This window comes from Lepisma saccharinum, chromosome 30, assembly GCF_977018435.1.
Source record: "Lepisma saccharinum chromosome 30, izLepSacc3.1, whole genome shotgun sequence".
NCBI lineage: Eukaryota > Metazoa > Arthropoda > Insecta > Zygentoma > Lepismatidae > Lepisma > Lepisma saccharinum.
In genome coordinates, this window is record NC_139258.1 from 3,959,239 (window position 1) to 3,974,922 (window position 15,684).

The 15,684-nt window shown below is 38.5% G+C and overlaps 1 protein-coding gene across 5 annotated transcripts in view; it reads left to right on the forward strand.

The window, feature by feature from the left end:
- Positions 1-14,457, forward strand: part of LOC145981981 (aldehyde dehydrogenase, dimeric NADP-preferring-like) — a 183,758-nt gene extending 169,301 nt beyond the window's left edge. For all 5 annotated transcript variants that reach the window (XM_083115497.1, XM_083115496.1, XM_083115498.1 and 2 more), the window contains exons 10-12: positions 3,099-3,234; positions 7,397-7,550; positions 13,018-14,457. In XM_083115497.1, the coding sequence (XP_082971623.1) occupies positions 3,099-3,234; positions 7,397-7,550; positions 13,018-13,059 (332 nt within the window). In that variant the 3' untranslated portion in view covers positions 13,060-14,457. The remainder of the gene's footprint in view (positions 1-3,098; positions 3,235-7,396; positions 7,551-13,017) is intronic.
- Positions 14,458-15,684: the final 1,227 nt, after the last annotated feature.

Consider the following 15,684-nt stretch of genomic DNA (forward strand, 5'->3'; position numbering starts at 1 on the left):
TCTCTCTCTCTCTCTCTCTCTCTCTCTCTCTCTCTCTCTTTCACTCACTCACTCACTCTATCTCTCTCACTCACTCACTCTCACTCTATCTCTCTCTCTTTCTCTCTCGCTCACTATCTCACTCTCTCTTTCTCTCACTCTCTCTCTCACTCTCTCATTCTATCTCTCTCTCACACTCTCACTATCTCACTCTCTCTCACTCACTCTATCTCTCACTCTCTCTCTCTCTCTCACACACTCACACTCTCTCTCTCTCACACTCTCTCTCGCTCTCACTATCTCTCTTTCTCTCTCACTCACTCACTCACTCACTCTCTCACTCTCTCTCTCTCTCACTATCTCTCTTTCTCTCTCTCACTCTCTCTCTCTCTCTCACACACTATCTCTCTTTCTCTCACTCTCTCTCACTCACTCTCTCACACACACTCTCTCTCTCGCACACACACTCTCTCTCTCACACACACACTCTCTCTCTCACTCTCACTCACTCTCTCTCTTTCTCACACTCACTCACTCACTCACTCTCTCTCACACTCTCTCTCACACACACTCTCTCTCTCTCACTATCTCTCTTTCTCTCACTCTCTCTCACACTCACTCACTCTATCTATCACTCACTCTCTCTCTTTCTCTCTCTCTCTCTCACACACACTCACTCACTCACTCACTCTCTCTCTCACACACTTTCTCTCACACTCACTCATTCACTCTATCTCTCACTCACTCTCTCTCTCTCACACACACTTTCTCTCACACTCACTCATTCACTCTATCTCTCACTCTCTCTCTCTCTCACACTCACTCTCTCTCTCACACTCACTCATTCACTCTCACTCACTCACTCTCTCTCACTCACTCTCTCTCTCTCACACACTCACTCTCTCTCTCTCACACTCACTCACTCATTCACACTCACTCACTCACTTTCTCTCTCACACACTCACTCACTCACTTTCTCTCTCACACACTCACTCACTCACTTTCTCTCACACACTCACTCTCACTCACTCTTCCTTTCTCTTCTTCCCAGGTCCTTCACCTTTCACCCTGCCTTTTGCCCCTTTGTTTCTATGCACAACTCAATTAGCCACCATCATTATTGAGGATCAAAACGAAATCATTTATCCTACACAATTGAGCCGGCCCCCTTGGCGGAATGGTTACATATTGTGCTATGATGCCAGAGGTCCTGGGTTCGAATCCCAGCCTGGTCATGGATGTTTGCGATTGTCCATTCATCATTTCATCACTCATCCTCATCTTCACAAATTTTTATTTATTTACTCAGAGTTTCAGATAGTCTTATTTGGCCATTTTACACTGAAACAACATAAAGTAGAAACAAAAATAACAAAAGATAAAAACAAGAAGGGATAGATTTACATGTTCTTGGTCAGTAATACATAAAAATTACATTCTGGAAGGAAAATATCTACATCCAGGGGAAGTTTGTTGTAGATTTCTGGCAGCCTGTAAAACAAGGAGCATTGTAGAAGGGATAGCCTAGTGGTCGGGTTGTGGAAGAGTTGCAGGTTGCATGTTTGCTTTTGGGGTACCCTAAATTAGTCAAGAGTGGCACAACAAGAGAAGTAAAATAAAGCAAATCAATCCTACACATTGCTAATGTTAGGCTTAGCACCACTCTTGTAATATTCAAGCATGTTGTATACAGTGGAACCTTGATAATTCGAACCTCAACAGCCGGCCCCCATGGTGGAGTGGTTAGCACATCCTGGGTTCAAATCCTGGCCTGGACATGGATGTTTGTGAGTGTCAATTCATCAATTTCATCATATCATCACTCATCCCCATCTTCGCAAATTAGCCAAATTGGCACAAAAAGGGAAGTACAGTAGACTCGCGATTAACAGTCTCGATTAACCGAGGCTCCGGGTTAACCGAGGGAGTGGTTGGAAGACATCGCACTTCATAACGTACCCCCGGTTTGTTTATGGAGTCAAGTCACCGTCCGCGCTGCACGTGTGCGTTACGTTGTCGGTGTATCCGATTGTTACCGTAGTGTTTAAGTCTGTGTAGCCCTATTCTAAGCGGAAAAAGTAATCTTCTCATTTATGTTGTACTAGTAATAAATAATTACTATACAGTTTTAAGTGATGTTTCGTCATTTACGACCTATTATCCGTATTATCAGAGTTTTTCCGTATCCGAGGTAATCTCGGTCCCAATTAGCTCGGATAATTGCGAGTCTACTGAAAAATAAAACAAATAAAAAAAATCGCACCACAACATCTCAAATTCCTTGATAAGTCTAATTTTTTGTAATCCCCTGAATTGTCCATAACACTCAATACTAATTTTACCTCAACAACTGTAATAAAACCTTGATTAGATGAATTTTTGTACAGTTTATGGGATGCCGTTCGAGCTCAATAACTCGAAGGTAGACTATGAAAAACCTCTATGAGTTGAAGTTAAATTCTAATCACCTCTATAACTCAAAGTTTTAGTCGCACAGACCTCAATAAATCGAAGTGTAGAATGCGTACGTACAATGTCAATGATGCTACCATGGGCGTCTGAAAGGGAGGGGCAAGGGGGCCATGCCCCCCTGGAAAGTGAAAGTCAACCATAAAAATATGTATTTCACACATATAATTTCATTTTAGCCACAATACTGTGTGTTAATTATTGCATGAACACAATAATTTCAAATTTAAGCAATGTTTTTTAGTGAACAACACTCTTTTTGGGGAAAATTTGCCTTCGTTTGCCCCCCTGGAAAAAATCCTGTGGACGTCCATGGATGCTACATACGTTATAGGTATATGTAGTGCTGACGTTCAGATGCCTGTGATTTTGGACCTCAATAACTCGAACCTTGGCAAGTCAAAATCCTCGATACCTCAAATTCTTTACTTTTTCCCCTCAAATTCGAGTAATCAAGGTTCCACTGTATTTATACCAGTAAATAGGCATTCAAACATGTATATTTATACCAGTAAATAGGCGTTCCACAAGCTAATCAATTTGTATATATACTAAATATTACAATTCATAACCATTTTCAATTAATATGGGTCGGAGGAATATACTAATGTAGGAATACAATAACCATCTTTGCTTTTATCAATTTTCAGTTGACGGTCTCCCGTTTGGAGGCGTAGGCCACAGTGGAATGGGCGCCTACCATGGCGTTCACAGCTTTAATACATTCACACACAAAAAAGGTGTTCTTGTCAGGAATTTTAACCCTATAGGAGAGAAGCTTGGAGCGTAAGTGTACATCATTATATTGTTATAGTTAATAATCAGAAGCTATGGAACAAAAATATTTGATAGGTATTTACTAGGGCTAAGCCGATGTATCGGTATTGGAAAGTATCGGTTGGAATTCATCAACCGATATGAGCCGATGCTTTTCCGGCATTTTGGAATTTCACGGGGTCCACAAAAAACTGCTCGGCACTTTTGCAGGGTGTAATTGTCCTGTAAATTATGCAAGATTCAAACTTTCTTTTCATTTTGCAACAATTTGCACAGGAACTATATTTTGTGATTACACAACATCTATTTTAATATTCTGATGTAATTGTTGAATATTCAAAAGCAAATTTCTTGGTAAATGGATGCATACAATTGGAGAAGAATAATTACTCACTAATATTGATCAACATTTTGAAAAAAAATAATAATAATTACCAGGGCTCGGAAGTTGAAGACCTATAAATTGCCAAAAAAAGGACATATAAATGTGATCCAAATTAATTAATAACTTCAGTTTTAATTACATATTTAATGAATAAAAGAAAATACAAAATTCTGGTGGTATGGAACACACAGTGCGAAAAAACTGAAGGCTTCAAAACAAGAGAAAGTTGCCACTTACAGCACGACCTTCCAGACAAGTTACGGTTAAAAGACCTTGTACGGTACCTGCTTCAGTTGTCCAAAAATGCTTTTCTCTCGTTTCAGGGATGGTTCTAATATATTTCTTTACTACAGAAAGGATGTTTAAGAGGTGATGAACTGATGATGATTCGAATTGAGAATGGGCAGTTAAAACGTAGTCGAAAGAAGGTGAAGTTGGAAAAAAAGCCGTCAAGACCTAAAAAAGGCTAAAAAAGGACCAATAAGCCAAAAACGCCGAAAACGCAAAAAAGGACAAATAAAACCCACCTTTTTCTGGCCTACAATAACCCAAAATGAACATATATTATGTTGGGCCTCGTCTTCGGACACTTGGAAAAAAAGGATTTTTCCTCAACTTCCGACCCCTAATAATTACAGTAAAACCTCATTAATCCGTACCCCGATAAGCCGGACTTCGCTTAATCTGGACAAGCAAAAGGCAAAAAAAAGCAGAATGCAAGGTTTTAAATGTGGCTGGAAGTCAACAAGAGAACTTCCCAAAGAAAAGGCAGTCAACCACTGATTAAATTCAGTTTCCCACAGACTTTGTACTGTACTGTATAGTGTATTTAGGCCTATGCCCTTTAAATACACCATAATAATATTTCAGTTAATCCGGACTTTCGTTAAAGCGGTCAACTTATCCCCGCCATTAGTCCGGATTAATGAGGTTTTACTGTATTGCAATTTTCAGGAATTGGTATTGGTGGGAATCGATAAGAGTATCGGCACAGCCCTAGTATTTACAGTAATTACCTCATTGTTATTTTTGCATTTTATTAGTATTACCTTTGGTAAAGTTTTGTGGCACATGAGCGAATGTGTGTTTACTGACTGAAGGAGCACATGTTGCTTAGGTGAGAAACCTTGCCTATCTCATATCAATTGATTGGTCTGAAAGTTCAGACAGTCAATTTCTGTAAAATGAACTTGCTAATTTTGAGGGAATACACTATTCCAACAGCACAAAAGATGATGATAGAAGTGGATTACAAAATTTTCTGAAAAAGGCAAATATCTTTCCTGGAATGCACATAAATGCAGATCATCTCCTTGAGTAGTGAAGAGTCTTGGAATTATAATTATATGTAAAGAATGTCAGAGTGTGTACATATGAGAAATGAGAAAGAGGCTGAAAGACAGGTTGAAACAACATAGGGATGATGTACGACTTAAGAGAGAGAGAGAGAAATGCGATATTTAAACACACGAGAGAAACAGGACATGACAGAGTGGGATGAGGCTAAGCAGATAGGAAGGGAGAAGAGAATGCTAGTGAGAAAATGGAAGGAGGCCAAGGAAATAGAGAAGAAAGGTGAAGAAGGCACAATGAACTGGAATGGGGGACTGAAGTTAAACAAAGAATGGAAGAAGGTGTTAGAAAGATTTGGAAGGACAAGAGAGAAAGAGGAGAGAAGAAGGAAGGAAAAAGAGTGTGAGATAAAGAGTCCAACCACATTCTCTTTCAGTTGACAAGGGAAAGCCACCTGCTAGAATCTTCTTGAACAACTTTCTAATAGTCTGGAGGGGAGTAATGTTTGTGTATATATTTCATCCTGTTTTGTACCTTGTTACATTTGTACTTGGTGCAGAGTCTGCAGAAGACCTTGCTAGAAGGTTGAAACGTTACGTTTAGTTTGTTTTATAATAAAATAAATTTCTGCCTTGGTCAGCATATTGAGTTTTACAGTCTTGGAATATTTCCCAGATGAGTTCTGGATAGCTACCAAGAGTCAATGTCACTTCTATCTACAGAGAACGAAGTACAGAGATACAAGTCAACCCATTCTATACATGAAATAATTCTTGGAGCTTTACTGGTGGCAAAAGATAGATATTTTCTCGGGATATCAACCAGGTGATTTCCGGATAGGCTTCTGAGCTTTCGAGAGCAGGGATTGAAATGAATCCCTGAAGATGAGAGTGGTATTAGCTCGGAAGCCTATCCAGAAATTACCTGGTTGATAGCCCCGAGAAAAACTCTTCATCATGTTATACATGTTTGCACGAGAGAATCCCTGTGTCGATGTTTTCACGCAGAATCCTCAATTAATTTATGGAATTTTCATCACATAAATAATATGTTCCAAAATGTTAAAATTTATACATTGGGCCCTCTGGCCACCCACGTTTTGGCACCCCTGAACACCACACTTAACACATTCGGGTCTGGCATCATAATACAGCATTTTTGCCTCTGGTCTGCGGTTTTTGGTTGTTATTCAAAAAATCATAGAAAAAACATTTTTAATTTGTTTTTATTTACCACATATTTCTTAAATCTACAAAACTTCCTCTTTTCAATGAACAAAAATTTGTTAAATTTTCTTTTCATTTTCAGACATTTTTTAATATTTTTTCAGCAATGTTTTGTGAAGAAGAAAAAAGTACAACATTGTAACAAATGTTAATTTAGAAATATTTTAATTTCGTAATCTGGAAATTTCAATAATTAACTACATAAACTATCAATACATCTTTTGAATCTCGCATAAGAATACTTATGTGCACATAACAAAAAATAATTACAAATTACAAATAATTATCTTTTGTATGAAAAAGTGGCTGCAGGACAGGACCAGACGATGTATCAGTTGGTTCTGCGTCATCTGTAAAAATTAAACAAATAAATAAATGAAATAAATTTTCATTTGACATATACTATACAAAATTATAAATGGAAAACTAAAAATACATCAGTGCATGTAGGAGAATCAAGCAAGAGGCAAGATCAATAGACCCAAAAAAATTACCTCTTCTCACTTCATTCATAAAATATTAGAGTTTGCAACACTGTTTATATTGTCGACAATAATTATTACGAATGTAACCTACCTTCCAAATCTTCAAAATCGTCGCTAACTTCAAACTCTGAGGTGGAATCCTCATGCAGAATTTCCACTATGCAGTCTGGATCTAACGACGCCATTCTAAACAATACACAGTACATCAACTCGACAACAAACAGTCGCAGGTGCGAGATAAAAAATAGCACATGAGTCACCTAGCGATCGGAATTTCAACAGAGGGGCTTGAATGAACACGCGCATGAGACGAAGTACGAGCATAGCCCGTCGTTCAATCGGCAAAGCGATTGCATACCGCAGGATGGGCTATGCCCGTCGTTCGTCCACTTTGACTTTAAGTGAACTGCGGGCTATGCCCGTCGTGAGACCCCAATGTGTTAAAATCCCATTTCTACTATAAAAAGTAATACGTCCGAAACAACGTTATTTAAAAGCCATGAAACCAATGTTTGTATTAATAATTGCAAATTATGCATAGCTTTTCCTTTAATTTCACACATGATAAGTCATACTTTAAATAAAAAAGAAATTATCCTTGTTTGCCCACTTTCACATGGAATGGCTCTTGCTTAGATTCTGCATAGAGAAAAATCGCTATTTTAAATCATATCAACACTGTTATTAGTATCTTCATAAACCACTGATACAACTGTAACAATAAGTAATGCAATGCAGATTGAATATTCAATTGGTGCTTATTTTACAACTTTTCTTTTCAGTTTTCGATATCCACCTTACTCCGAGAAGAAGATAAATTTACTCAATGCTCTCTTGAAGAAACGGACTTGCCCCGTCAGCTTGAAATATGTTCCTCATGTTGCGATGTTTGTGCTGGGAATATGCTCTGTTTATGGATTCAGGGCTGTGTCAAAGGTAAGTGTTCTAGATGTAGTCGGTCCCCTTTTCCTGTCAGTGTAACAATCCCTTACCTTAGGATATCTACTGAGTGGAAATTTCTTCAATTCAAGGCACTCAATCTTCACATTTTTTCAATATAGCCACATTAATCTTACAAGCCATATTATTAATATAGAGGCGTGCATATTTCTTTTTTGAATAAAAAACATGAAATGTGAAGTAACACATTGTAATGTTCATTTTTCATGTTTCTGAAAGGTGTGACATGCATTTTCCTACCCTGTTTTGTCACGAAATATTGCAAAATGAACTGCAAAATTCAAAATAGACTCCTAAACATGAAATTTAAAGTTTATTTACTGACGTGACACTTTCTGAAGTTTGAATTATCCTGCAAGTTATGAAATTCATGAAAAATTGATTAATTCTGCTGTAATTATTTGAGAAGCAAAAATGGACCCCTTTATACAGGAACAAACTTAATACTCTGGTATCTACATAAATATGCTATTAGAAGGAATATGAAATCAAATTTAGGATTATATTCACAATTTTAAAACCAAAATTTTATTTTATTTACTGCTTTCAACCCGAAATTGACTCTTTGTTTTTATACTAAAATTTTGCTTTTTAATTTACCAAAATTATGTGCCTCTATCAGTGGCGGCGAGAGGGGGCAGTTGCCCCCCCCCCCAGTTTTCGCCACTTTCAGCCCCACAGTATGCTAAATCTTATCTACGAAGGGATATGTTCTGTCTTTCCCCCCTCCAGTTTTGGCACCTTGCCCCCCCCCCCCCCGTTTTTGGGACCCAATCGCCTCCACTGGCCTCTATTAATATGCATTATGTCTTTAGTGACTGAATCTATTGCTCAAAGTTTCAATGTTCTACACATGGTATCTATCCAGAGGTTGTTTTGGTACATGATAGCTCAGTGGTAAAGTATTAGCACAGAATTCTAAGGACTCTGGTTAGATCCCTGTCAAGTTTTCAGTAAGCTGAGACTGTTTTGTTTGCTGCAGAAGTAAAAGGTATGTCTCAAGAATAAGCATGCCTTTGTGAATTCTTTCAAATAATTACCAATTTAAGGCTTGGTACAGTTAATTCTTCATGTTTATAATAAGCAGAGTCCTCGTTTAATTTCTGGCATCAATGAATTCTTAATTCCTAAATGTAATATTGGTAAAAAGTGTTGTGTAATTTAAAGAATGTTCGGCCACTTAACACTTTAAGTGTGCATGACAAATACACGTTATCTGCAGTCAATTTCATGGATATATTCATCCTCGACATTATTAAGGCTAATATCTACCGCATATGATGACATAATTCTTTCACTATTGAGTTATTTCACATTTCCGCCATGAGATGTCACTCTTTGTAAGCTTCAGAGTATTTAACTTGGCATAATCTTCACGAGATGGAGACACAAGGTGCTTTCCAATTCAAAAGCCATGTGAGCATTTATAAGGGTCGTTCAAATGAAACATAGACTGGGGTGTAAAAGCTAAAGCTGTTTATATGCAAGAAAATACACAATATCACAAAGATAGTGTAGTGGTATTACTTCGACAGAGGCTACAGATAAGCATCCCCACCGTTCATGCAACGGTCCCAATGATGAACAAGTTTCTGGATACGTCCGCAAAGAAGGATGCTGGTTGCGTGTTCAACCACTCTTCCACAGCATTTTAAACTGCTTGATCGGGGACGAAACGCTTATCCTTCAGAGCCTTCTTCAGTGGACTAAAGATGTGAAAGTTACAAGGAGAAAGATCTGGGATGTATGATGGGTGCTCCATAACATCCCATTGAAAATGGCACAGAGTGTCCAGTTACCCAGCAATTGTCTTTCACCATCGTGTCTACAGCGGCAATCTTGTTCTCAGTGATTACTGTCACTTTTCCTGGTCGTGGGAGATCCCCCATCAATATCCATCCACCTCAAAACTCTGCACATCACTTAAACACATGCTTCTTTTGAAACATGCATCCTCATACACGGCTTGCATTTGCCGAAAGATTTTGCACATGAATTGAATTGTGTACGTACTTGCAGGTATCTATTGCACACCCCTTATGCTTTCACTCCCTTCTCTACTCAGCAGATGCATGCAACAGACAGCGCACATTATGTTCTGTTACTACAAACCACCAAGCCCTACAGTGTTGCCACCATCTAGCTTCCCTGTCAAATACTAGCAGTGTTACCAGCTCTGTCTATGTTTCACTTGAACGACCCTTATATCTTGATTGATATTTATGTTGCTTTTCCGGCACTTTTGCCTAATCACGACAATGAGGGTGAGTGATTAAATTCATTACAGACATCCATGTCCAATAGTTTTTCTTGTATGTATGCATTGCTTGCATTGTAGAATTATTTTCCTGTAGTTACATTGTTGTAAAATTTAATGTAACAGAAAACATCAAGAGACTTTGTGAAAACAATGATGAATTTGACTTACCTGATGATATTTGGGATTCATAATTTTAAATATAAAAAAATAATGTGATCAAAAATATTTTTTTATCTGAAATAAAAATAAAACAGACTGCTTCTTTTCACAGTTAAGTTGCTATATTACAACAATGTAACATTGACAACATCCATTATATAACGGATTCTTTTTGTTTAAAAAATTACTAACCATTGTTATAACTGTATCTTTAGTCAAAATGAATATAAATGTCTGATGAAAGGAGCGTGTGTTCTCCTGAAACGTCACAAAGAAAATCTGTTTTCTTATCCTTGTAATAACCGTAAACTACAGGAAAATAAGTCATCCATGCCCAGGCTGAGATTCGAACCTGGGACACCTGCCTTCTTGCAACTTCAAGTCTTGCATTTGTTCATGATTACTCTAAGCAGCGAAGTTCTCCTCCGCAGGACGGCATCGGTTCGAGTTCTTCTGGGTTCAGTTTTTTGGTTCTGGGCCTGTATATAGGACCGGTGGCAGCTCACCATCGTGAGGAAATTGGGGAGCTAAGAGTGAGTAGCGTAACCCGGTTTCGGAAATCTCCTTGGGGGTTCGACATGCTGACCCCACGTCACCCCATTACCAGTTGAAGATCTCCACACCTCTAGGTAGGAATGTGGAAGGGAGATCTGCCTAGGCCCTTCAAGGGCTGTCAACCACAGGTTATCTAAGCAGGGAAAGGAGTCCTCTATTTTCTTCGAGTATAGAGGATGCATTTTTGGAGAGTGATGACTGATGAGGATGTGTAATTTATAAAATTACCCACAAAAATGCTCCCCTGTGCTTTGCACCATGCCATAAAGACTTAAGGGGGTGTGTGTTAGGGCCCCCACACTTTCTTCATGGCCAAAGGTGGGGGTGATGTGATCAGCACCAAGCCGCTGGCTGCCTTTACACCCCAGAGTTTCCTCCAGGTACCAACTTTATATGATGTTGGGTGGGTGCCGGAGCCGCTTGAACAGGTTGAAAAATCCCGGTTCTCCCCTGCCGGGGATCAAACCTGGGGCTCTCTCATGGTAATCAGACGCCCAATGACTGAGCTGCCACAAAAAATTACCCACTATGGGAAAAATTTGATATGTGCAAATTACCCATCTAAGGGGTTAATAATATTATTTCTAGGAATTATTTGTAGCCTTGAATTTTTTTTAAAATTTGCCTTGAAAACATGGGATTATACTTGAACAGTTTTTTGTCTTGCACTCACGACCGGATCAAGAAAGTGTGGGGCGTTACCCCCACACCCCCTATATGCCTTCATGGCGTGGTGCTATGCACAGGGGAGCACTTTACCTTTTACCTTTACAGCTTTTTGTAGGTCTGGAAGTGATCTGATCCCTGCATAACGTGGTTTAGCCCAGGAAAGCTAATGTGTCCCATGCCAAACGTTAAAGCTAACCATTCGTCTGCTGGACTGATTTCTTCAGAATTAAAACACAGTATAAATTTTGCAAAACATATTTTATTTACTACAAAAGTTATTATTTGCTTTGAAGAGATATGAATAGCATTCAGGAATGCAAAATTACATTTTTGCAAGTCTTGTGTGTACTGAAAACAATACTTTGACTGGTGTTCACCATAATTAGCTTTGGAGGCACGGCAGCAGAAGAATCTGGCCATCCTCATCTTGCTGAGGAACAGACTGCACAAATTTTCCTTCCTTGTTGTTGTTGAGCAACTGCATTAGTTGTTGGTATTTCCACGTTCAGGATGTTAGCAAAATCTGGCGAAGTTGTTGTGGAAGTTTTGGTGTAGGTAGAGACTAATGTTTTGTCCTCCAGGCGACGCACAATTAAGGGGGAGAGGGACAATTTCCCTTAGGTCCTTCTCTCTTCGGCAGCTGCCAATCACTGTTGCCAGCTTTGCTCTTTTGGAGACAGATCTGGCTCTTTCATGCACTCGTTTGGCTGTGAACTATGGCACCCGCCCCCTGCCCCACTACGATGCTTCGGCTTACATAGACAACTTCTGTCATAAGTATACATTTTGCACGTGATGTGATATTGTTATATTGGCTGCATCGCCCCACCCCCTCTTACATCCCCAGCTACTTTTCCTTATAGTGCCTTGGCTGACGTGAAGAGGACGTAATATTGTTATCCGGGAATACTTTTTCTTTTTCACACGACCATCGGTGGATTATTGAGATGGGTGATGTCGCCGGATCTAGACTGTGAAAACTAAGAACAAATTGCCATCACTTTAAAGCTAACGGTAATAACAGCACCCCCTCACCCACACCCCCACTCATTTGACACCTAAAAGTATCCCAGGAGGCACTTTATTCAATTTCGTACATCTATCTCCTTGAAAGTTTTTACTCTGTTTACGGTGAAATTTGTCTCTTTTATGTGCATCAGGTTTGGCAACACTGCCAGGATGGCCGTAGGACGCAAGGAGAAATACATTGCTCTGATGGAAGTATTGTTTTATTTGTTCTCTTGGGAATATCAAACTTCCGATGGCATAGAAAAATATATCAACGGAAAAAGGACAGACTGAAGTAGTAATTGACAGACGGAAAAGTGTCGAAACTTCCATTTGATTAGCCGTAATTTTAAGTTGAAGTTGATTCCCCATAAGGAATACATAGGTTTCTGAAAATTCTTATTCATCATATTTTTCAAACATTGTATCTAGCTTAATAATCAACTTTAAAAAAACACTTTCACTTGCAACATGTAGAGAAATTCATACTCTATTGAACACCAGCTTTTTCCCTCAGTAGCATTGCCCATTCGGACGATATTGAAATAAATGCACAACTGGTGCAAAATTGTCCCTCATCCCCTTAAGAACACACTGAAGGAACGCTTGTATAAGAACACCAATACTTCCCTGACCGTCTCTCTCACCCAAGTGAAGGTAGATGGGGTGGGGAGCGAAAGGGGGTGAGACATGAAAACAGCACCCCATGCGTAGTCTGCCAGACTACGCGTTAGCTTTCTAACATTAATATCATACATAATGACTGTTTGCAATCTAGTTTTTCTCTTCCAGGCTGCCGGTTTTGAAGAAGACCTTCCAGGTTTCCTACGCTGAGTACCTGTGAAAGCAGAGAGAAGCATACAGTGGTGCTTAAAGACATTGGAAAGTGGGCCTGTGAAAGTGTAACATATGTGTATATATCTGGAGGGATTGACTTCAGGGTTTAATGGGATATGTATAATGAACTTGCCAGAAGGAATGATGAGTAATAGTATTACGTCAGATTTTTGCTTGTTTCCCAAAGGAAAAGAAAAAAATAGCTCAAATTTTATTAAAAACACAGTAATGTCGGGAAATGTGATACTATTAAATGGTGATATTTCAATGCCCAGTGATATTTTCGTGTAGCATGCTACATGTAAAAATATAAGTCTGTTAATGGTGAGTGCATATTTCTCGTAAAAATATTGCTCCATTTGATAATATTTTCCAGTTACTTATACATTTGGAGATACGTTTTTCCAGTTTCATCAAATCACAGATTATGAAAATTTTCCAATATTTTCTGCCCTTTTGAAAATCTTGAGTGAGGTTTATTTTCATTAAAGATTAACACTGTACTTTGATTTTTCTGTTTTGTCATCTTAACTGTATGGGTTTAGCCAAAAATATATTTTTTAGACAAAAATTAAGTTGTTCTTCAGACATCTCAATGACAGTTTTAGATTCTGTTACTGGGGTAGAAACAATCTTAACTTCTTATGCCCCATGCACCTAAATCTTCTACACACACACATTAACATCTGGCCAAAATGGATTATTAGATATTTTATTAGTACTCATGTCATTTTACTTTTTTTAAAAAAAAATACAAAATCCATTATGAATGCTCATTAACTTTTTATATTGCATTGTTAATATTTATTAATTTGACCATAAATTAGTATACATGTAGTAGTGTATATATTTTAGAGAGATATTCATGAAATACAGACTGAAAATTTTCCATCACAAATTCTACTCATTTATTTTTGTGATTATTTTTACAGCCATTTTTTTTTTTTTTTTACGAGCAGATGTATTCAGATTATTTACTGTTCGTATTTCAGTCTTAATAAACGTGTGTAAGTTTGTTACTACTTTAGTTTATGTAATATTCAGAAGTTTCTTGTCCATCATTTTCATGAAAACAAATGTGGTATCAGCGCAGACTCAATTTTATTTTTTGAGTATAGTAGAGGTGAGATGTTTATTTGCCTTATTCTGTACATATGTATTTACAACTTGCTACATGTGTAAATGTGGAAAGTTTATCATTGTTTGTTAATTCATGAATTAACAAAAGCGTTGACTTTGACATGCTCATTGTGAAAGTTTGTGCCAGTTTATCAGCGGGAAGACCATTTCAGAGGAATATATTCATAATTGTTTCATGTATGAGAGAATATTTTTTCATAAACAGTGGTTGAGAACAAATATTATAAGGATAATAAAAATAAAATTTTATGTGTTGAATAAGTGCATTCTTTATTTTTGCCCGAGAGTATTTGTTGCAAGAGAAATACGATATATGCTTCATATACACTATATGGCCAAAAGTCTCCAGACACCCAGTGCTGTTCATTCCAAAGACACCAGCCAGGTAACTAATAAGATGTCTGACCTTCCTTCGCTATTGTAACAGCATTTACTTTTCGGGGCAGGCTTGCACTAAATTCTGGTATATTGCTGCTGGAATTTTTATCCATTCGTCCTGTAGCCTTGTGAATAGTTAATAGGTGGTTTTCGGTCGAGTGGCATGCAACTGACGCTCCAGTTCATCCCAAATATGTTGTATAGGGTTCCAGTCAGGGTTTTGTGAGGCCCAACTAAGCACATCCAGCTGATTGTCCTCAAACCACGATGCAGTGGACCCTGCTTTATGGACAGGGGCATTATTGTGTTGATAGAGAAAAGGGTCCATTCCAAACTGTTGCCACAGTGTGGGCAGCATACTGTTGTCTAAAATGTCCTCATAAACACCACTGTTCATGTTGCCATTGGCCAAAATTAATGCCAAAGCCCAAACCAGGATGTTCACTTGGGTGTCCAGAGACTTTTGGCTATATAGTGTACATGCTGGCTGGAAACAAGCTCCCTATTGGTAAGCATCATGTTTGAATGAAACAAAATGTATTGTGATCCTTGCAGTGGTAAAATTTAATTGTTAATTTCTTCTTTCTCCTCAAAATGACAAGAGAAGCCCATAATCACCTGATATATGACACTGCTAGTGTGTGTCCAGGTGGCATCCCGTTACGAAGTGTGGCAGTCGGTAGTAGCGGTACAGAGATGGTGGCAAGAACCCAAGTAACCTGTGTGGTATTTAAGAAATTTCCAGTGGGGGGGTGGATTCTACTGACAGTGTAGAGACAGCTGAGATTATGACTTTATGCCATAACATTTCCCCCATGGATAAAATTTATCAAGCAGAGGAGACACAAGTACCCAGAGGGGGGAAATCCCCCCCATCCCCCCTACAAATACCAACCACCAAGTAACCAAAAGTGTTTGGCCCAACCATACTGAAAATGGTTGGCCAAATGTAACAACATACCATTGGGGAAAGGTAATTTTGGCTGTTGTTCCAATGTTGGCCCAATGTATGGTATTTACGTTGGGCCAATGTACTGAAAACTGAAGTATAGATAGGTTTGTCTTCTGCTAATTTATTGTGAGGCCAAATATAAACTACAGTAC